Source organism: Stylophora pistillata, chromosome 6 (genome assembly GCF_964205215.1).
Source record: "Stylophora pistillata chromosome 6, jaStyPist1.2, whole genome shotgun sequence".
NCBI lineage: Eukaryota > Metazoa > Cnidaria > Anthozoa > Scleractinia > Pocilloporidae > Stylophora > Stylophora pistillata.
The window spans coordinates 1,319,202-1,343,009 of record NC_142524.1 but is presented as its reverse complement, the minus strand read 5'-3'; the positions used below and the strand labels follow the sequence as shown (position 1 = coordinate 1,343,009).

General features: G+C 39.9%; 1 protein-coding gene and 2 pseudogenes across 2 annotated transcripts; 2 read left to right on the top strand and 1 right to left on the bottom strand.

The window, feature by feature from the left end:
- The first annotated feature begins 71 nt into the window (after window positions 1-71).
- On the top strand, window positions 72-8,333 carry LOC148727662 (uncharacterized; annotated as a pseudogene). The gene is made up of 4 exons (XR_016002210.1): window positions 72-3,077; window positions 4,049-4,163; window positions 4,633-6,209; window positions 6,730-8,333. The product of XR_016002210.1 is annotated as an uncharacterized LOC148727662 (transcript).
- Window positions 8,334-13,213: 4,880 nt separating this feature from the next.
- Window positions 13,214-14,699, bottom strand: LOC148727661 (uncharacterized; annotated as a pseudogene).
- Window positions 14,700-17,830: 3,131 nt separating this feature from the next.
- On the top strand, window positions 17,831-23,741 carry LOC111320156 (uncharacterized). Its single transcript, XM_088762441.1, has 4 exons — window positions 17,831-20,743; window positions 21,176-21,290; window positions 21,786-22,573; window positions 23,063-23,741. The coding sequence occupies exons 1-4, from the start codon at window positions 18,938-18,940 to the stop codon at window positions 23,246-23,248; spliced, it is 2,895 nt and encodes a 964-aa protein (XP_088618567.1). The 5' UTR covers window positions 17,831-18,937; the 3' UTR covers window positions 23,249-23,741.
- Window positions 23,742-23,808: the final 67 nt, after the last annotated feature.

The following is a 23,808-nucleotide window of genomic DNA, read 5'->3' as shown; positions in this document are numbered from 1 at the left end:
ATTATTTGTTGTGGATAAATCAGATACACGTACAATTTTCGATGTGCAGGAGGTTTCCAAAGCATTTCAAAATCAAATAAAACTTCATCCCTTCCAAGAGTGTTTATAAATGTTTTTCTACCGTTTTTGAAGCCTATTTTTGAAAATCATGCACCAGTGTGCCAGTATGGAGCTTCAACGGTGACTTGTTGTTAAACACAAACGACAGTCAGGCCCCCAACGAAACGCCGCAGGCTAAGTTCAATTACAAGACTTTGACAGAATCGATTTGTGGCTTTTTCTGGTGTGTATTCTAAGTAGAAGATGTGCAGTAAAGAGTATGATACGCAGTCTGCAAACCACATACTGGGTATGAATTGAAGCTTGGTGATAAATAGAGTATAAGACGATATAGCTAACAGTGTAATGATTAACCTCCTGTCACTGAATCAGCCATCAAACTGAATAGTGATTATTTAACAAATGTGTCTGTGTTTTGACTGGGAGGTTGAAATGTTAAATCTGTCCATCCGCGTAGCTATGCATTGCCTAGCGTAATGCACGATGTATAAAATGTATCTCAAGCCCCTAGTTCTGTCCATTTACACCGTTAGATGATAATTTTCTACACTTGAAATCAAGAAGCGCTCAGTTCATTACAAGTGTTTAAATGGCGTGACCACACATAAATCATAATCTATAGACTAGAAAGAACTGTTTCTAACTCTTCTGTCTCTAACTCTTGTGGATTTATAATCCTCGACCGAATAAGTGCGAAATGAAATCTCATTCAAGTTTTGCATGACGCTTTCCCACATTTCTTCAGATCAGTTGGGCCCTCTCCCTCCCCTCCCCAAATGATGAAATAGTGTCACACGCCACGCTTTCTCGAAAAAGAGGAGTGTTTGGTTTCTAGTTGAGAGATTATGATTGTGAAATAGTGGAATTCATACATATCACATTTGAAAATGTAACGCAACTAAGTGTTTATTCAGAGAGAACATAAAAAGGTTTGTGAACATGATTCGCATCAGGACACTTTTTTTTAACGAAGCAACGGCACTGCCTCGCCACAGCAGATAGATTGGACCAAAGATCGATAGGTAAAATTATCTGCTTTCCTCTTAGCGTGATCTCCTCTGAAATAAGAGTCTCTCTGTACGAGATTCTGACCTCGAAGGTTGCGTTTGTTCCTTTGCATACCCAATTCAAATTGAGCGTGGGAGAGAATCTTGAGGCCCGTTTGCTCGTGTTTTTCTTAAATGGGTAGTAATGCATCCGTGCTTAGTAACGCATCAAATGCTCCTGAAACTCTTTCTGACGACAGTTCTCGTCTGAGTCAATTGTTAGAGGGGACGAAAGCCGACATAAGAAAAACCACTTTGGAAACGAAAATCAACGATGGCGACGACCTTGCGACTCCTCTCATCATCGCTGCTCGTGATGGAAAACTAGATTCTGTGAAGGTCCTTTTACGTTACGAAGCAAACATCGAGGCTCGTGGATCGATTAAAGTTGAAGGAGAGGTTTATGAGGGTTGCACAGCTTTGTGGATCGCTGCTACTAATGGTCATCTTGAGGTTGTGAGACTCTTGATCGAACAAAACGCCGACGTCGACGGCAGGGTATCGAGAAATTCGACTCCCTTGAGATCTGCTGCCTGCGATGGACGCCTTGCTGTTGTGCAGTGTTTGTTTGAGAACGGGGCCGATGTAAATGCACGAAATTTTGTCAATAGTACTCCTCTGATGGTAACATGCGGCCATGGTCACATGGATGTTGTTTCTTTTCTTGTCGAAAATGGCGCAAATATACATCTAGAAGACAATTATGGACAAAATTGTCTTCATTATGCTGTAGCAGGGGGACACGTTCAGATAGTTGATAAGCTGCTAGCTATGGGAGCAAAAGAAAAGTACAATCTTGAGCGGCTTACGCCACTTCTTAAAGCCAGTAATGAATGTAAAACTGAAATGGTGGAGTATTTTATCAGCCGACCGGAATGTACAAAGGAACAAAAAGTTGATGCTCTTGAACTTCTTGGTGCTACCATTGCTAATTATGATGATGCTTATGCCATTGAAGAAGCATTCAGTTACATGAAACGTGGAATGCTAGAGAGGTATAAAGATCCGTCATGTCTTTTGCTTAAAAAGAAAATGGAACCAGTCGAAGCTTATCAAAATAGGAAAGAGAGTCAAACTCGTAAGGAACTTTCTGTGTTAGAGGGCGATGATCATGCTATCCACATGGAAGGTCTTCTTATCAGAGAGAGAATCCTTGGAACTGACAATACAGAATTGAGGTTCCCGATAAGATACAGGGGAGCTGTTTTAGCTGACTCTAAGCAGTACGAGCTCTGTATTCCTTTGTGGACACGGGCGATGGAAATAGCTATGAACTGCGATGTTCCAGATTCAGCGGAGCTTGACGACGTCATAGATTTATTTGCAGAAATGGTGCAGAGGGGACACAGTTTGAGCCCCAAAAATATCGAGAACATTCTCGAAAAACTGGTTGATGGAAATAGGAAACTTACAGCAGCACTTAAGTCTGGAAAACTGCAAGAGGAACACAAGAATGAGACACAACAAAAATTCCTTTTTTGTACTCTTTATCTCTTGATTATATACAGAAAAGTTCAAGTTCCTCCAGAGATGAAAAATAGTAACATTACTAAATGCCTTCAAAGATTTCTGTGCTCAAATCCTCGCTCCCATCCTGATGGAAATACTCTTCTGCACTTGGCTGTATGGCATAAAACTCCAGTTCCCAGGTTTCGATTGCAAAGTGTGTGCAAGCTTCCTTGTATTGAGACGATGAAGCTAATTTTACATGCAGGGTGTGATGTGAATGCTACCAACACAGAAGGAAGCACTCCTCTTCATTTAGCCGTGACTTTTAAACCAGGACCTAGACAAGGCGAATTTTTGAAAGAAATGCTGAAGTTGCTGTTAGATCTCGGTGCGGACACAAAGCTTGTAAACAAGAATGGTCAAACAGCAATGAACTGCTGCGGGACTGACGAGGCACGAAGGATCTTGTCTGAGAAAAGAGGACTGGGTGCTCTGAACATCGATGTCAGAAAGGTTAAAAAGGTTTGATATTTCAGGCTTTACATGTTTCCTTAAATTATCACAGTAAGCATCTTCACGAAATGGGAGAATACTGAGGTTATTTTTTCATAGGATCTTGCGTTGATTATGTTTCGTAACGCCTGGTTGCCTTTCTTGGAGTTTCTGTTAGTTTAACGGTTTCCTAACTCATCTTTTTAGGAATGAAACAATTCGTTATGATGCTGTGATAGTCAAAAGAAGCGTGTCTGAGGGTGGCTTTCAAGCTACAGCAAGCCTTTAGGACCTTTAGATAAAGCTAGAGGGCGGACTGTATAGTGATCAAGTTTACAGACTTGTGATCACCCGTATGATTAATGCTCGTACATAAATACAAAGCAATTTGAATAAACGTTCAATAGCAAACCGACAAGAGTAATTACTGACTATCGATAGTTCGGAAGGAATTGTAAAACAGTAAGAGCACGCTGGTCCCCAATTAAAATTCCACCAATTTTGGTGAGCCTTTCTTATTTCTGTAGTGTGACTCACTTTTTAGTAAAAGCTTACTTTGTAATAGAATAAGAAAGATGATAAGTTTAGAGCTCGGTGAAGAAATAGAGAAAGGTGTTTTTCGTGTTGTCACGAGGTGGGACAGAAAATGAAATGCACGCTCCGATTCCGCGCCCCACTGCTCTGCGGTACGCAGGACGGTTGTCATTTATATGAACTTCGTAATGGGCCTTGCTCACTCCGTAAAGAGTCTGCGGCTCAGTGGATAAGCATTGGAGCGGGGAATATGATGTTCATAAGGAGACTCAGAATTTTTTCCTTGTCCCACGTTCGTGAAAAGACGAAAAACATTCCACCCTTCACGATGGCTGATTTACCCTATAAACTCACCAGATAAAACCAAAACTACAGATTTTTTAAATTCGTTTGGTAGGCAAGCCCAATATACATACACAGATGTTTTAGTATCGCCTAAGTTGCTCTGTGTTTTCCATCTTTCTAAGGATGAAGTAACTGGAAGTGGAGCTGCTGAAGAAAGAGGAGCAAGATCTGTTTCTACAACAGAAAAAGACGTAAAAGAGAATATTAAAGAGGAAACTACGCGGAAGGAAATATCAGGTGAGAGGATGTTATCGAGGAACAAATTTGTTGAGAAAATAGTTATAAGAAAGTGTAAGTCGGAGTTCCGTAGTCAGCTTTTAGGTAACACTGTTAGGCAACGTGGGAGAACTGAGTAAATTTGAAACGGATAGCAGGCGGGATGCCAAGTAATCGATACAACATGGCGGTTTCCCCATTGTTTAAGATCTTTGGGAAACGAAAAGGCAAATGCGAAAAACAAATAAACAAAACAAAGTCATCGGAAAACGAGGTCAACATGTTTTTGGTAAAATGTGAAAATTCGAAGCCAGGCCATGGTTGCAAGAGATGAAAGAACAGGAAATGACATTTAAGTTTTCTTTTTAAGTTTCAACGTCTCTTGATATAACACTTACCCTAAGAGAAAAGTGAGGACCTTTTGGCTTTTCGGTTGACGCTCTGTGAGACAAAAAGGTGAAACTTACATTGCTTTATTTCATAATCAAAGGACAACTGAGGGAGTTGACACAGCAACTGGAAAACGTTCAAGAGCAACTAAGAAAGAGAGATAGACAACTAAGAGACAGAGATGGACAACTGAGGGAGATGACACAGCAGTTAACAAATGCCCAGAGGCAGCTACAAGAAAGAGGTGGACAACTAAGAGAGAGAAATGGACAAGTACGAGAGAGAGATGGACAACTGAAGGAGATGACACAGCAGTTGACAAATGTTCAGAGGCAGCTTCAAGAAAGAGATGAACAACTAAGAGAGAGAGATGGACAACTACGAGAGAGAGAAGGACAACTAAGAGAGAGAGATGGACAAGTACGAGAGAGAGAAGAACAAATGAGGAAGATGACACAGCAGTTGAAAAATGCCAAGAGGCAGCTACAGGAAAGAGATGGACAACTAAGGGAAAGAGATGGACAAGTACGAGAGAGAGATGGACAACTGAGGGAGATGACACAGGAGTTGAAAAATGCCCAGAGGCGGCTACAGGAAAAAGATGGACAACTAAGAGAGAGAGATGGACGAGTACGAGAGAGAGATGAACAACTGCAGGAGATGACATAGCAGTTGAAAAATACCCAGAGGCAGCTTCAAGAAAGAGATGGACAACTAGGAAAGAGAGATGGACAAGTACGAGAGAGAGATGAACAACTGAAGGAGATGACACAGCAGTTGAAAAATGCCCAGAGGCAGTTTCAAGAAAGAGATGTACAACTAAGAGAGAGAGATGGACAAGTACGAGAGAGAGATGGACAACTGAGGGAGATGACACAGCAGTTGACAAATTCCCAGAGGCAGCTACAAGAAAGAGATGCACAACTAGGAGAGAGAGATGGACAAGTTAGCGAGATGACAAAGCAGTTGACAACTGTCCGCGGGCAACTACAGGAACAAATTGGAGAAGTTACTTCTTTGGGAGGACTGCTGACGGCCAAACAGTTCGAAATAGATGAGTTGGAGGAGTCTCTTTCAGCGGCTCAAAGGGCGTTAAATGAACGTTCACGCCATCAGACTCCTGACTGGGTCATTTCACGCGATCAGATTCAGCTGACGGACAAATGCCTTGGTAAAGGAGGTTGGGGAAGTGTTGTCGAAGGCAAGTATTGCGGCTGTACTATTGCCGTCAAACAGATGTACGACTTGATCCTTTCTGATCACAACCGCAGATTGTTTGAGAGAGAGATGAGTATTGCCGCGAGATGCCGCCATCCTTGTTTGCTGCAGTTCATTGGAGCAACAAATGATGAAGGAAGTCCTCTGTTCGTGACAGAGGTCATGGAGTCAAGTTTACGAGCATTGTTAGAAGAGCGAGCTCTTTCCAATACCGAAGTGTCTGTTATTTGTGTGGACGTGGCTCGAGCATTAAACTACCTTCATCTAAAGAAACCATCTCCCATCATTCACCGCGACATTAGCAGTGCCAATGTGTTGCTATGGCGGCAAGCCGACCAATGGCGAGGCAAAGTGTCGGATTATGGCACGGCTAGTGTTGTGCAGCAGACTATGACAGTTGGTCCTGGTGCTATGATATACAGCGCACCTGAAGCACATAGTAAACATCAAACCGTCATGGTATGTCTGAAATTTGGAGTTGTTTCTCAATTGTCTACTTGTGTTTGCAGTAAGGTATATCTATAGTAAGATGTTGAATCAATTTGTGGAGGGCACGGGACCAGAAATCTCGTGTGATCTCTGTCCATAGTCGAACCCTTTTTAGTTGGTAAACCGGTCGGGTGCTTAACGTGATATCAGTATGTAGGAAAGTTACCGCCGGACGGATCATGAAAAAGTTAACTTCAACCACGAGAGGAGTCGAGCTTATTTATCCATCTTCAGTCAGTTTACATCACGCAGAATGTCTATTATTCTTGAGGCATTTATCTGCAATGTAAAATGAGCGGCGAAGCGTACAATACTGTTTGGTTTTTATTGGTTTGTTTGCATAGCAATTTTTGCATAGCAATAAGACAGAATGCAAAATAAGGGGAAAAACAAGGAGGAATAGATATATAAAGGTATAGTTACATAAACTAGCAAGAATGCAGGTTCATGCATGTTTAACTTTTCATTGTTAATCTCTTTTGGAACTCAGGTTGATGTTTACAGTTTTGGAGTTCTCCTCTGTGAGATTTGCATCCGGGAGTTACCAGATCCTGACAGACGTGACGAGCAAGTTTCTAGGGTGACAAACCGTGTGATACGAGCTGTCATTCGAAGATGCCTGCAGCAAGATGCTGAAGCAAGACCAAGTATGGAAGATATCATTGGTGAACTCGAACAACCAATGTAAGATTGGTTTTGAAAAATTGTGCTCTTTATCTACAATTGCAAACGAAAAAAAAAGAAACATAAAAACCTTTGATCTAAAATGGCCTGTGTAAACGAGCTTTTTCATGGCCAGCGATAAGATGATATAACTTCTGAGACCTAGGTTTGAGATGCTCGACGTTTCATCAGCCGAACTTAAATCGAAATAGTACTAGCCCAGAAGGACAAAAGTAGGCGTATTGTTGCCGTTCCATGACCATTACAGTTTTTGAGTTCTAAGACTTTCAGAGCTTCAGCAAAAAAAAAAAAAATAATAATCTTTAGTTAAAAACAGGTAATTTTCAGAAAGCACAAGTAATTATTAACTAAGCAATGAGTTCGGCACATGACATGTCCGGCATCAAAATGAAAACTTTCCCAAAGTGTAAACTCCTTGCAATCTAGGCGAGAAGAATAGCTTACACACATGTTACATGAGATAAGGATATTTAAAACTTCCTAAAAGTATAACCGTGTTAACTCAAGTTGTGGACTCTTCGTCATAATGACCAAATAACACTGGTTTTGACCCAGTTGTCATTTATAGCTTTGCAATTTTTATGTCCAGTAGCTTTTTGTTAAGTTGTTGCAGTGATATTATCGATAAGGGTGTAATTGGGCTTTTTCCTAGTACAACACAAAAGGCGTTCACGTGTTAGGTAGCTATGGTAGCTTTCTATCCCAAATTTTAAGAAGCATAGGTGAAAAGTCGAGCGTCAACTGCTACTTCGCGTCCTCACAAATCTTTCGAAAACCGAGCTATACACTTGGCACTATCTCGTTAAATTTAGAGATCCTCGGTCAAACGATCCTTATCTTGTGTGATACGAAATTCCATATCTCATTTGTGTCGGTTTGTCGGAAGTGTCCATGCTTTTAAGCCATGTGTCTGATCGCTGCGGCCATCTGCCATTGTAGTTTTTAACTTTGGGTAACCGTTAGATAACCGTTAGCTCGTTGCCAAAGGTGATTTAAGTATAAGTAAACATGATTTTAGAATAGTTCTTCAAACCTATTTTTGAACATCTCACACATGAGCTTCAGCGCCTCGATGTCGATTTATTACTCGACCTCGACACGGACTCAGGCCTCCATGGAAGCGCCTTAGCAAAGAGACTTCGATTTGATCTATTAGAATTCTTTTTTTATAAAGTGTATTCCAAGTGCGAAGTGGGGACTAGTTACAACATGCACTTCCATGCAAATACAAGGTATGAATTGTTGCGTTGTTAAGAATCGAGATATGTCAAACAGTAGCGTAATATGATAGATAACAGTGTGATGATTGACCTCCAGTCAATCAACTAATCAAACTGAACAGTGATTATGAAGCAAAGGTGTCTGCGTTTTGACTGGGAGATTAAAGGATTAAATAATTATGTCTATCGATTTGTGTAGCTCTACATTCTCTCAGTGCATCACCCTAACCTAAGTGTTTGCTTTTGTCCATCACTAACTACCTCCACTTCGGTGAATAGTTGTTAATTATTGAGTTGTTCTGTAATAACTTTTAAGATCTAAACTTAATTCAGTTCAACAAACATCAACAGATTTTGGCAAATCATCTGATGGTAAATACTTGTTCAAAGATGAATTTTCATATAATCTCTTGCCATACTGAATAACATCAGATAAAGTGTTTGAATTCCAATAACTACATGATTTTATTACAGAGTAACAGAGTGAATAAAGGCTGATAGTTTCCAAAGAAACTGTTTGGGGCTGCTTCGGTGGGAGTAACAAAATAATTTGGATATATCAACAAAGTTGAAGTGGTAAATTGGCCACAGTAACGATTACAAAAGCTGACGTTTCGAGCTTTAGCCCTTCGTCGTCGCTGCCATGAAGGGCTAACGCTCGAAACGTCAGCTTCTGTAATCGTTACGGTGGCCAATTTACCACTTCAACTTTGTTGATATATCCAAATAACAGAGTGAATAGACAGCCATCGCAAAACTCACATGGAACTTTCTGGTTTCACAGGCATGACTCTGAAAAAGGGTGCTATTTTGAACTTTATTAATTTTAACCCCTTTCAACTCACATATATCATTGTTATGTATACTCTGAAAATAATGTGCTAAGCCATTCAGTGATGATACTTCAAGCAGCACACATGTACCTTGAGAATGGCATCTACTATGAATATCCCTTGCATGAGAATCGTATATTTTGAAGCCCACATTGTCTTTACAATAGATAGCAACTGCAGTACATCCTATTGTCACGACAAAATTGTTGAGATTTTCGGATAGAAGTGATTGAGGCCTAGTTCAAACGTCGAACTTTTCCTGTGCCGAACTTTATATCTATTTGGGTCGACCCCAATAATTAAGTTCGCCAGTTGATTCAGACGTCGAACTAAATTGCTGTCGAACTAAATAATTTGAGCGAGCCCTATAATAAAGACGTCAGCGGCTTTATAAATACTGTCTCGACAACGCTTCAAAATGGCGGAGAAAACGAGTGGTGAAAGTGACGATCTTGTTTTTCTCGCAAACGTCATTAGAGAGAGAAGAAGGCAACTCAGCATACATGTATTGTTGCAAAAACCTTGTTGCGAGGAGGAGACGAGTTTTGAATGTTGCTGTCTTGCTGCTGCTACTAATTTCACAATTGAACAACATTACTCAGTCCCTGGTCCAGTTCGTTCTTTTCGTCGAGTTAAGAGGAGTACCGGGATGGTGGGACAAGGTATGCTACACATATTCAGACGCACGATTCAAGAAAACGTATCGAGTGTCGAGATCAACATTTCATTACATTCTGAGCCGTATTGAGCCGTTCGTTACCAAGCAAACTGTTACTTAAGACCCGATCCCGGCAGAACTGAGGATGGCTATTTGCCTATAAAAGACTATTGACCAACAGAAATATCTCAAACCAGCCGGCCGATCCAGCAGACATAAGCACACGCTCTCGTATAAAGTCCCGACATCCGTAACAAACTATCACCGATACTCTTTTTTCCCTACTACCATTAGGGACTGGAACAGCTTACCCCTAAACGTTGCTGAGGCTCAATCTATAAATTCGTTCAGAGCCCAACTGGACATGATATGCTAATTGCTATTTAAATTTTTATTATCTTTATTGATTACTATTTAATTTTTTTCCTTGATTCTTATTCTTGGTGTTATTATAGTAGTATTATTATAGTATTTATTGTTAGTATTATCCTGAGTGTTTTAAGGCCGCTGGCCTTTTGCTAAGAGTCATCGCATAGATGGAGAGCAAGTATTAGGAAAATAAATAAATACAATTGCGGAAATGACTGGACTTGGCGTCTGTACTGCCTCCTTAATCGCACGTGAAGTTTGTCAAGTCCTCGTGGACCATTTGTGGAATGAAACCGTGTCAAGTCACATGCCCAAAACACGAGAAGATTTCAAGAGGAAAATCATTGAGATACAATGAATATATGAAGTTCATATATTTTTGAACTGCGGTATTAGATACGTATGATGGACGATCCTCGCAGTAGATAGCATTATTTAGGCAATAGCGAAAATCAGACCTGAAAAAAATCAGGCCTGTACGGGATTCGAACCACTGACCTCTGCGAAACTAGTGCAGCGCTCTACCAATTTAGCTAACAAGCGAACTGAGAGCAGGCCGTTAAGTTGATTCGTAAAAAACCCGTGAAAGTAATAAATGAGACACAATGAATATATGAAGTTCATACATTTTTGAACTGCGGTATTAGATACGTATGATGGACGATCCTCGCAGTAGATAGCGCTATTTATGCAATAGCGAAAATCAGACCTGAAAAAAATCAGGCCTGTACGGGATTCGAACCACTGACCTCTGCGATACTAGTGCAGCGCTCTACCAATTTAGCTAACAAGCCAACTGAGAGCAGGCCGTTAAGTTGATTCGTAATAAACCCGTGAAAGTAATAAATTAGATACAATGAATATATGAAGTTCATATATTTTTGAACTGCGGTATTAGATACGTATGATGGACGATCCTCGCAGTGGATAGCGCTATTTAGGCTGAATAGCGAAAATCAGACCTAAAAAAAATCAGGCCTGTACGGGATTCGAACCACTGACCTCTGCGATACTAGTGCAGCGCTCTACCACGTGGACTTGGCTATTTGCCTATAAAAGACTATTGACCAACAGAAATATCTCAAACCAGCCGGCCGATCCAGCAGACATAAGCACACGCTCTCGTATAAAGTCCCGACATCCGTAACAAACTATCACCGATACTCTTTTTTCCCTACTACCATTAGGGACTGGAACAGCTTACCCCTAAGCGTTGCTGAGGCTCAATCTATAAATTCGTTCAGAGCCCAACTGGACAGCTAAAGTAATAAATGAGATACAATGAATATATGAAGTTCATATATTTTTGAACTGCGGTATTAGATACGTATGATGGACGATCCTCGCAGTAGATAGCGCTATTTAGGCAATAGCGAAAATCAGACCTGAAAAAAAATCAGGCCTGTACGGGATTCAGTTGGCTTGTTAGCTCAATTGGTAGAGCGCTGCACTAGTATCGGAGAGGTCAGTGGTTCGAATCCTGTACAGGCCTGATTTTTTTCAGGTCTGATTTTCGCTATTGCCTAAATAGCGCTATCTACTGCGAGGATCGTCCATCATACGTAGGAAAATCATTGATATGGAGGAATTTTGGCAGTTTCCATAATAATAATAGCTAATCTTTATTGAGGATGCCAACATCACAAAAAAGTGGTTTACAGAGGGGTCCTCTAAAAGTAACTAAATATAATATAATTACCTAAAAATAAAAATAAAAAGAATACAAATCGAAAAATATGAAGATAAAACTACATTATTTGAAAATCAGCATGCGAAAAACGAAACTAATTAAAATAGTGCTTTCTTAATACCACGCTTAAATTGGCTTAAGGTGGGCACATCTCTTAGGGAAAGGGGTAAGGCATTCCAAACGGCCACTGCAAAATTTATTGTTATCCAGTGCCCCCATCTTCTTCTTCTTCTTCTCTCTCATCTTCTTCTTCTCTATCGCTGTTGGGGAGCGATAGATGGTTGCCATATACCAATGAATTGCCATCCTGGAGGGCTAGAGGCATGCAAAGAGTATCACAATTTTAAAAATTTTTATTCAATTGTTTTGATGGCAATAGTGGATTCACACTATCGATTTGTATGGGGCAGCTGTGGATTTCCACGGAATTCAGATGACGCAGTTATATTTCGATCTACTGACCTTTAGAGCTTCATTCAAAATGGTTTTATTCCATCATTTGGGAAAAGTGAAGGGGATATTACTATCCCCCCCCCCCCATATGGTGAGAGGTTCTGCATTCCCCTTGCAAACATGGCTGACAAAACCATTTACAAATGCAGTTTTGACAGCCCAGCAACGATATTTCAATTACCGTTTGAGCAGATCCCGTATGGTTAGAGAAGGGTAAGTACAGGGTTCTACTTCGCAAGAGTGAAAGCAGCCGAGATGTTGTTCGCATAATTACATTGGCATGTGAGGTGTTGCATAACATGCATAATGCAAAGAGATTCAATTTCCAAAAAGTTGGATTTGAGCTCTGATGGAAATGGACAAAAGCGAAACAGGGAGGAAATTAGAAAGGTACTACAGATGAGGGAATCTTCCAGTATCAGGGATACCTCTTTGAGGCAAATAAAGTCAGATATGCACTCTGCAAGAAACTGTGGCATGAAAAAGAAACAGGGGAAGTCTGTTAATAGTACCTAGTGTGATAGCTGTGTACCAACAGAGGTGGTCATAATCTTCCTCAACTACTCTCATTCCATTCCCAGGGAGTAGGGTGGAATAAAACACAGGCATTAACCAGTTTTGTTTCCTATTTAGTATAAAAGTAGTTTTATTGAGTTTTAATCAAACATAGGTTTTGTTCTTTTTAAAAATTTGAAAGATCATCTTTCTTTATAAATTTGGGTCACATTCCCAATAAACAAAATAATTAGTTTAACTTTTCTTTATAAGTTTGTTCCTGTTCTCAACATAAAGAACATTATTAAAATACATCGGATTACATAATTTCCACAGTAACAAAACATAGGATTTACAGGTTTCTGTTTAACTTCCTTTTTAAAATTTTAGCCTTTAGGAGCTCTTTCCCCTTAATTTGTTCGTAACCTTTCTTGGGGTGGGAATGGATATTAGGTGGAAGTGGAGATGATATTGTAGTGAGTTTTCAGTGACTATATTTCACTGATCTCTTTGAGGTGAAAAGTTTGATATACAGATATTTTAATTAAGAGATATATAATGGATAGACTTACTGGTATTAATATTGCAACAACAACAAGTTTATTCGGTATTACCATTTAGTTCAATGTATATATGGTCATCTTCCCAAACAAAACAATTTTTGTATTTTCCTTTCCTGTATTTTGCTCACAAATGTACCATGAAAATTTATCGACAGTAACAAAAATCTAACAGTAAGCATTACCATACATGTTGCAGTTCAATTTTATCCTTTGTTCCAGTGTTATTTTCCCTTGGATTCAATCTAATAGCCAGAACATGGACCATTTCTAATCGGGAGCCTGCCACTTAAGCAAAATCAAATTGAAAATAACTTAAAACTTCATGCTGAGTGTGCTTCCTCTATCACCTTTACACACTGTCACTGGTTATGCTGATTCAAATGATTTATTTGTATTTGAGCCATTACGGTCACTAAATATGGCATGATAGTGAAAAAACTGTGGGTTATTTCTTGTATGTACACATGCAAAAAGGCAATAAGGTTTCTAATGCTTTTTCTAACAGTGAAGTCTCCATAGTACCCTGTAAAGGCAGGTATTTCCCTGAATCAAATGGAAAAGGGCCTCCAGAGGAAGACTCTGGCAGAAATGTTTGATTGATGTGGCTTTGTACCCCTCCACTCTGCCATGTTGGGTAAAGCCCTGTTGTGCCATATGCCATGCTGGGGGATGGAGGCACACCATTAAAGCAATGATCATAGCTCCCACTAGGTCTTTGGTCGAGCATGAGCTGAAATAACTTCATCTGATGCTGACGCGACGTCTCCATTTCTTCTCTCATAAAGTTCATGGGATCCTTGGTTGGGTCATTGCTCACCACATCTTCAACCACTTTCAGCACCTGTGAAGTAAGACTGTCAAGTTTGTGCTTCGAAAACTGCACCTTCTTGACATTCCTTTAGGGAACAAAAAGTCCACCATCAGAAGCATCTTCTCTGCTATGATCAGTGCCATCAAATGCGTTGTTGGAGCTACCTGATGAAGAAGGCTCTAGAGCTAGTTCAGGTTGGCAGGAATCTCTCATTTCTACCACCTCAAACAAGGCATTAAACCATTTCCCATAACCACGATCTTCCTGGAATCACTCTATGCCAATTGCAGTTTTCACAGTCAAAGTTGCCTGTTTACAACAACTGATACATTTCTTAAATTTGGTTCGCAGCTGTTTAACAGTAAATGCCACCTCATCACCTCTGGCTGATGCCCTTGCCTTCAACTCCTCCAAAATTTTAGTATAAGCTGGACCCTTTTTCTGGTTCTTTGTATTGGTGAAAATCAATGTTGTTTTGTATTCTGTGCTATTGACAACAATATTAATCAGATCATCCAGACTTTTAGGGCACCACTGAGGCTTGCTTCCTGGTTTTTTGCTGTTTTTTCTCGTTCCTTTTTCTCTGAAATGTTGAGGCACATTGCCAACTTCATCATTAGATTCCGCATCTTCACCTGGGCCATCTTCATCCTCCTCAGATTCGTCAGCTCTCTTTCTGTAGGGAAAAACATGTTAAGGCTTAAGATGATATCATGATAAAATCAGTGATCAATGTATTATCAATAATGGCAATATAAATTATGTAAAATTACATATACATGAAAAAGTAAGCATACTTGACTTTTAAACGTATTTTAACTGCAATGACTCAAATACCTTAATACTGTAGTAAGAAGGCTCAAGAAGCCCTTGTATAGGATCTACTTCAGATGTAAGGGATATACCAACTTGACCTTGTAGGATTTAACCCTTTAACTCCCAGAGGTGATTAACATGCAACTTCTCCCTTTAATATCCATACATGATCCAGCAAACAGGTAGTGAGAATTCTCAAATTTGTCAGGTGGAAGTTACCATGATTGAATGTTAAATTCTCATAACCAATTAACAAGGAAATGTGTAGCAGCTAGAGGGGAGAATTCACAATCAGAGCTAGGGAGATAATTGGTACGAAAGTCTGCTTTGCTCTTGAAAGAGTGTCCCAATCAAGCTGTTTTGACATGGGAGTAACATAACTACAATCTGAGTAGTCTTTAAAGACAAACCTTGGTGCTCTATGCTCAACTAGTTCCATTTTGGAAATATTCTGTTTAGTATTACTGTATACGGATTCCACACAGAGCAAGCATACTCCAGTTGAGGATGCACAAATTCAAAGATAAAGTATGCCTTGGATTTGACATATTTGGAATAATCCGACAGTACCCTTCTTGGAAGACCAAGTGTGCTATTAACCTTTCTATAAATATCATCAGAATATTGATTCCAATTAATATTGAGTTACAGTTACTCTAAGATATTTCTTGGAGGATGATTTAGCAGTAACAATATCATAACCGCCTCCCAGTTAGCTCAATGGATAGAGCGCTGGACTGTTGTGTGGGAGATCGAGGGTTCGAGCCCCGGCTGGACCAACACTCAGGGTCTTAAAATAATTGAGAAGAATTTGGTGCCTCTCTATAACATCAAGAAATGGTTAGATATTCTAGTCTTCTTGGATAGGGACGAATAAATGGAGGTCCCATCTCCTGCAGGGTTGGGGTAGGAGACGGTAATTTCCCACACACGAGATTACTGTGTGATGGATGTCCTCTCCTGGGGTGGGTTGGGATGATTTATTAGAGTGCCATGTGCTGGAAACCTCATTACTGGGTTAATCATGTATCTACCCTCTCGAAATAAAGAACATTGTATTGTATTGTATTGTATTGCATTCATGAGATAATTTACTACTGGAATGGGGCAACCTTATTAGTAATTCCCAAGTGATAACTTTTCAGATATTAAACTTTTGGCCATTTACATAAGCTGGCTAAGTCAGCATCAAAATCTCAAGTATCTTTTATCTCACCATACACAATGCTGTCATCTGCAAAGAGACCCATTGTGGACTGGATGTGATCAGTAACATCGTTAATAATATATAGCAAATGCAAACCTTGTTATGGAATCCTGCTTGTTAGAAGAATTTCTTGCTTTCTGAGAACTTTCCATCCATTTGTAATCGGAGTTGGAGAGCGTTTCACATTCCATTTTTTCCTGGAAGTAGCGTTTGCAATATGCCACCGATTGGCCATCTCTCCAATCAGCGACGGTTTCATTGTTTTCAAATACAGAACACCGAATACAAAAATGTTCATGACATTTTAAACAGGAATATTTTGTTGTGGCAAAACATGAGGAACACATACCTTCAGTTCCTGCCATTTTGTTTTAAAATCAGACCTATTGTGCATGCCAAGTAGCTACGATGCACAGAGTTCTGAGTACATCATAATTTATATAATTCATACATAATACATGCAGGCTCTAGATAAGGAGGTACAGTACTGATATCTTTCTATTGTAGTTTTTTGATGAATAGTACCAGTGTAGCTCTCACTGTATTGAAGTTCATAATCAGTCTCTTAACACATTTAAAAGTGTGGGTAATTCTGTCTGCATTAAAAATGATTGTCTGGTTAACTGAGACAAACATGAATACAACTGATTTCCAATACTCATTATTGACATGAGATTATTGGCAGAATTGATTACTTGCTTGTCATTGTAAATCAAAGAGCATAAACTTATTGCAACACATTGTTGTCATGAATTTTGTCCAAATATCAATTCATCAGCTTGGCTATATGGTGCCATTATTGTTTTGCTAGGGTCAGTGTACATTGGAATAGGACCAGGATTTTTCTCAACATCTGAACTCAGTTGAAATTTACAATAGTTTGATGCATGTTTCCAGTGCTCGAAATTAAAAAAAAAATCTAGGTTGTCCCTATTTCAAAAGCCAGGCAACCAAAGCTGTGAATTTGGTTGCCCTGATGAATCCTTGGTTGCCCGGTAGAAAAACCCACACATTTAAGTGCACTACTCAAAAGACATCCATTTTTACACCGTGTAGAGCTTGTGATGTAATCACATGGCGGTCAACCTTGAACTAATCCCATAGTTCTTAGTGTGCGGCAATGGTTTTTGCAGAAGTCTGGGTTTAAGTTGTGGCATATTCAAAATGGTGTATTTGATCTTGATCGCCTCCAGACAAGAAACTTTGTGATTGTCTCTTACATTTTCGTACCTGGCAATGTTTTATAAAATTTACAGATATCCAAAACACAGGAAACGCTCAGCTGAGGCAAATTATTAATAACTTCACACTACCGGACATTGACAAAACAAAACCATCATGTAGGTCAGGTGCTGTTTATGGTTAATTTATTTTCTATTTTTGGCTGGGTTTTCAGTTGTTTTTTCCCCGGACAACCAGCCTCTTAATTTTACTAAAAATTAGTTGCACGGTAAACGTTTTGGTTGTCTTGGACGACTGCTAAGTTCGAGCACTGTGTGCCTGACTCTTGTTAAGACACTTAAGGGTCTATTACAAGAAAACTCTGATAAATACCATCAATGACATCTCCTGACTACACTTTCTCCATTTTTAAACTGATTAATATCACCTTGCTCTATACTTCAATTTCATTATCCTCTGATATACCCTCACTGAACAACAACAACAACTTTATTTTTTCACCCCATAATATACAAGAGAGAAAAATTTATAAGAGTTAAAAATGCCAGGCAGCCAGTTAAAAGAAAAGAACAATTCAACAAATACTTCTTACCATGTTTTGTAACTTTATTTAATCTTACTCTCTTCGTATTAAGCTTACAAATATTCTCTGTAACTCTTCTAACCTTCACATAACGACGTGGCCAAGAGAACTTCGGTATGCTTGGACGAATACTCATAAACAAATTCCTTCAGTTTTCTGCTCTTTCTTCTGAGACGTTTCAGAGTAGCTTCTGGTATTCTACTGGGTTCTCGATCACGTCTAAATACACGGTTGTGTTTACATGTAAACATAATATGACATAACTCGTTCGATATAGCAGGTTTCGCTTGATACTTCTCGATGAAAGGTTCACTCGTAAAGGATCGCTCGTAAATTGATCTCTCGTAAAGTTCGCGGAACGACCCGTTCCCAAATCGCTCCACAAGTTTTAGTGCGGTTCTATCGCGAAGGGTGTTTGACTTTACATATACATTGTGCGCAATAGCCATCGAATTTCTTTCGGGTACATCAGGCAAGGAATTGCCCACGAAGGCAGCCATTGCTACCATGCGCTTTAGGGCTCATTGTACGCATGCGCGCACATTCTACGCATGCGCTGTGGGGGAACTGCGTTTTGTGACTGAACGCAAACAATTACAGAATACAATTACAGAATATCATTACAGAATACAATTACAGAATACCTTTCAACTTATCTTTTGATTAGCTGGCCCATCTCCCTCCCCTCCCTTAATAAATAAAATACCTGTCAATCTCCTGGCTTTCTCGGAAAAGGAAACTGTTTGCTTTCGAGCGGAAAAATTTTGATTGCCAAATGGTAAATTTACATACATTACGAATGATAATGTAACGCAACAGGATGTTTAATGAACCAAAAAATAAAGGTTTATGCACATTATTCGCATCTCTAAACCTTTTTTGAAATTAAATAACAAGTCTCACTTCGCTAAAATAAAGAGAGTGAACGAAAATCGGCGAAAGTTGAAAAATTAAAGAGAAACGGCGAGGTGATATGCCTTAATCTTCCCGTGACTAGTAGAATTAAAAACAGTCTTCTTATGCTTTCAGCATTGTTTTTTTTTTTTTTAATTAAACATCGAATTAGAATTCAAACATTCTGTTTTTAAAGTGAAGTGAGGTAGAATCTTGAGGTTTCGCATTTGTTTGTGTAAAATGGGTAATACCACATCCGTTAGTGCTGAAGCAAACCATGCTGGTGCATCTGATAACGACGGTTGGCCTGATATGAGTGATTTTTTAAAGAAGATGAAGCCCGACGTAAGAGAAACCGCTTTGGAAACCAAAATCAAAGATGGCGACGACTTTGCCACTCCTCTTATCATCGCTGCTGGCAATGGACAATTGGATTTTGTGAAGGTTCTTTTGCGTTCTGAAGCAAACATCGAAGCCCGTGGAACGGTGAAGATTGATGGAGGAGTTTTGGAGGGTTGTACACCTTTGTTGGCGGCTGCTGCTAAAGGTCATCGTGACGTTGTGAGACTTTTGATCAAACGAAACGCGAAAGTCGACAGCGGAGCTTCACTGAGAATTGCTACCTTCGACGGGTGCCTTGATACTGTGAGTCATTCGTTTGAGAACGGAGCATATAAGGATGCTTGCACAACGCGCAATAATACTCCTCTTATGATTGCAAGCTACAAGGGCCACCTAGATGTTGTTTCCTATCTTGTCGAACATGGCGCAAATACAGAGCTGCAGGACAACAATGGAGACACATGTCTTCACTTTGCCGCGAGGTGGGGAAATTTCGAGGTAGTTGGCAAGCTGCTAGCTTTAGGAGCGAAACAAAAGAAGAATCTTAAAGGTCTAACGCCACTTCTCGAAACCAGTAACGATTGTAAAGTTGAAATGGTGGAGCATTTCATCATCCGATCAGAATGTACGAAGGAACAGAGGATCGATGCTCTTGAGCTTCTTGGTGCTACCATTGCTAATGATCGTGCTACTCATAACATTGAAAAAGCATTTGGTTACATGGAGCGTGGAATGAAAAAGAGGTACGAAGACCACACTCATCCATTGCTTAAAATGGAAACGAAACCAGTGAAGGCTTATCAAAATAGAAGAGAAAGTCAAACTCTTGAGGAACTTGCCCTGTTAAAAGGTGATGATCCTGCCGTCCGAATGGAGGGACTTTTAATCCGAGAGAGAATCCTTGGGACTGAAAATACAATGCTTCTCGATAACATCAGATACAGTGGATCCGTGTTTGCCGAGTCTCAGCAGTTTGAGGTTTGTATTGGTTTGTGGATACGAGCAATGGAGATAGCCATGAACGGAGATGTTCCAGTGGCAGAAGATGTCGGTAACTGTATAGATTTATTTGCAGAAATGGTTCAAGGAGGTCACCGATTAGGATCCAAAACTGTAGATGAGGTCATTGAAAAACTAGTTGATGCAAATGAAAAACTAACAGGGAAGTTACGATCTCGGAAATCGCAAAAGGGCCATGAAAAAGAGGAGCAAGAAACATTGCTTTTTTATGCTCTCTATCTGTTGATGATATATACCAAAGTTCAAGATCCCCTGGAAATGAAAAATTCCCCCATGATCATCTGTCTTCAGAGATTTCTACGTTCAAACCCACGCACCCGTGATGGGAATACACTTCTACACTTAGCTGTGTGGCATAAAACTCCAGTTCACAAAGCTAGAGTAAAAATACTGTGCAAGCTTCCCTGTGTGGAGATCATCAAAGTAATTTTATGTGCAGGTTGTGATGTGAATGCCGTAAACGAAGAGGGAGATACGTCTCTTCATCTAGCTGTGACTCTCAAACCGAAACCTGAAGAAAGGGAGACGTTGAAGGAGATGTTGGAGTTGTTGTTAGTTAACGGCGCATTCACAAAGCTTGTAAACACCAATTATCTCACAGCTATGGACTGCTGCGAGACTGAGGAGGCCCGCATGATCCTGTTCAGGAAAAGTAGACAGAATGCCATGAAAGTCGATGCTAATGTAAGGATGTTTAAAGTGTTAATTAGCATGCTGGTAAATAGCCCGGCATTGAACGCAGAGGCGGCGGCGCGCTCTGAAGTGTGGGTGGCTGTTATCCCGTAGACGAAGCTGAGTGCATAATTAATTAAAAGAAAGCTTAAAAGCTCATTAGTTTTACTCTTTAACAAACGATATCATCTTAAAAAGCTTCATTTCCAGAGCAATTTTCCATTTTATGGAATCATGAAATGGTGAGTTCATTGAGTGTAATCAGAACAGTTTTAGCATTACGAAAATCGTGACGGTCAAACAATCGTAAAAGTGAGGCTCGTAGCATTTTTGTTGGACGGATCATCGACATGTGAGGGTTATAAAACGGCTGATATAGCAACATTTCAATCAGTACGGGGTGTGGTCCTTTACATGTGCTGAAATGTTTTTTATTTTTTCAAGGATGAGGTAACTGGAAGTTCAGTTTATGAAGGAAGAGGAGCAAGATTTGTTTTTGCAACAGACGGAACCCTGAGTGAAAACTCTGAAATAGAACCTCCAGCGAGGGAAATACCAGGTAAGACGATTTGATTAAAGAACACATTTTTGAAGACAAATAACTGTAGGAAAGATCAACGAGTTCCTGTGATGGACTGTGCTCGATCCCATTGCTTAGGATCTTCGGAAAACGAAAAGCCGAAAGCCAAAAGAGTGGAGAGAAAAGCCGGCGAAAAACAAAACGAACCAAAATATAGAAAAAAGAGAAACAAAGCCAGGCCATGAGTATAACCAAACATAGAACGGTAAACGATAATAAACGCCGATGATGGCCAAAAACCTATAAATTTCAACATCCAAGCATCACATCAAGCAAATCAAACATCGTCACTGAGAGAGCAGATACCTGGAGCCTAAGGTAAATTAAAAATGAAATCAAAGCGATTCCCTTCAAACTTTAATATGACAAATAAAGAGGACCCAGAGAAAGAGGATGTTTTTACAGCTTTTCGTTTCACATTCTGTGAGACAAAAAGCCAAAATATGTCATCATTCTATTTTTCATTTCTTGAAGGAAAATCGAGAGAGGTGACAGGGGAAAGAAAGGTCCAGGGAAGACACAGGCAACAGAGGGAGAGAACACAGCAGTTGACAAATGTTCGAGGGCAGGTAGAAGGAAGAACCAAAGAAACTACTTCTTTGGAAAGACAGCTGAGGGCCAAAGAGCAGGAAATAGAAGAACTGGTGACATCTTTATCAACAGCTCAGCAAGCATTAGTAACCGCACGTTCATGCCAACAGTCACCTGACTGGGTCATTCCACGTGATCAAATTCAGCTGACGGACAAATTGCTTGGTAAGGGAGGCTGGGGAAGTGTCGTCGAAGGCAAGTATTGCGACTGTGCTGTAGCCGTTAAACAGATGTACAGCGTAATCCTTTCTGATCATAACCGCAGATTGTTTGAGCGAGAGATGAGCATTGCCGCCAAATGTCGCCATCCTTGTTTGCTGCAGTTCATTGGAGCAACAAATGATGAAGGAAGTCCTTTGTTCGTAACAGAGCTCATGGAATCTAGTTTACGAACACTTTTAGAGCAGCGATCTCTTTCTTCTACTGAAGTGTCTGTCATTTCTCTGGATGTGGCTCGAGCATTGAATTACCTTCACAACAAGAAACCATTTCCCATCATTCACCGCGACATCAGCAGTGCCAATGTTTTGCTGTGGCGAGAAGCGGACCAATGGCGAGGCAAAGTGTCAGATTATGGCACGGCTAATTTTACGCAAGATAGCAAGACGGTTTGTCCTGGTGCTAGGATATACAGTGCTCCGGAGGCATTTACTGAGAACCAAACTGTGAAGGTATATGCACATTTGTATATTGGAGTTATATTTCTCAATTGTTTATTTGTGTTTACAGTAAAGTATATTCATGACGAGAAGTTAAATAAATTTGTCAACTGGGCGGGACAAAGACCGTCTGATCTTTAAATGTAATTCTACCCTTTTCCTACCGTGCTCTTTAAGTATAATCAACTCTAAGGGAACTCATGGCAAAACGGGCCAGAAAACAAGAAAGAGTTAACTCAAACTTTCGAGGAGGAGTCGAGTCTATTATATCTCTTTCCTTTCGAATGCCCTACTATGAGGTTAGGGAGTTACACTAAGCTCTCTATTTGGGTTAGCAATGAGGCAAGATTCCAATGTGGCTAAATATATTAGACAATTCAAAAAAACTAGCTAGAACACTTGTAACAAACTTGAACCTTTTACAGTCGCTGATAATTAACTTACGTATACTGTAAATTTTGATTTATTCTACTCAAATGTATTACTTTTTTTCGAGTATAGGTTGATATTTACAGCTTTGGGGTTCTTCTCTGTGAGATTTGCATCCGGGAACAACCAGAACCTGACAGGCGTGAGGAGCAAGTTGTCATGGTGAATAACCGAGCACTGCGAGCTCTCATCTGGAGATGTTTGAGTCGAGCACCTGAAGAGAGACCCAGCATGGAAGATATTATTGGCGAACTGTAACAACCAATGTTCACAACGTTCAATCGGTATTTAAAAGACCTGCTCTTTTATTCACACTTGCAATCGAAAAGAAAATAAAGCAACACTTACACCTTACACCTTAGATTTAAAATGGCCTTTTTGAAAAGGCTTTTTCATGGCACAGGTGCTAAAATGATACCTAATCTCATTTTTCAGTAGTTAAAAGTTTTTTATTTTGTCAGTAGTGTTCGCGCTTTTGAGTATGTGTGTCTGATCGCTACAACCAGCCCCCATAAGTTTTCTTAGGTTGGGCCGCCGTTAGTTCGTTGCCGAAGGTGATTCAGGCATAAATAAGGAACAGGTTTACGACTAGAAGCAGGGTTTGCGACTCAGTTTAGCGGCTCTTAGTGGTGGAATTTTCTCACAGTCTTTTTTGCGGTTTTTTTTGAAATGTCAAATGCAGGTAAATTGACATGTGAAATACATTTAAAAGCACATGAAATGCCAATAAAAAAATGTAGTTCCTTTTAAATTAACGTCTACGCAGCATTTAGTTCTTGCGCCTTAAGCTCAGACAGTAATTGGTGACGGAACACGAA

Coding starts and splice junctions, on each gene's coding strand:
- LOC111320156 (XM_088762441.1), top strand. CDS start 18,938: ATGGGTAATACCACATCCGTTAGTGCTGAAGCAAACCATGCTGGTGCA. Junction 20,744..21,175: donor CCATGAAAGTCGATGCTAAT/GTAAGGATGTTT, acceptor TATTTTTTCAAG/GATGAGGTAACTGGAAGTTC. Junction 21,291..21,785: donor TCCAGCGAGGGAAATACCAG/GTAAGACGATTT, acceptor CATTTCTTGAAG/GAAAATCGAGAGAGGTGACA.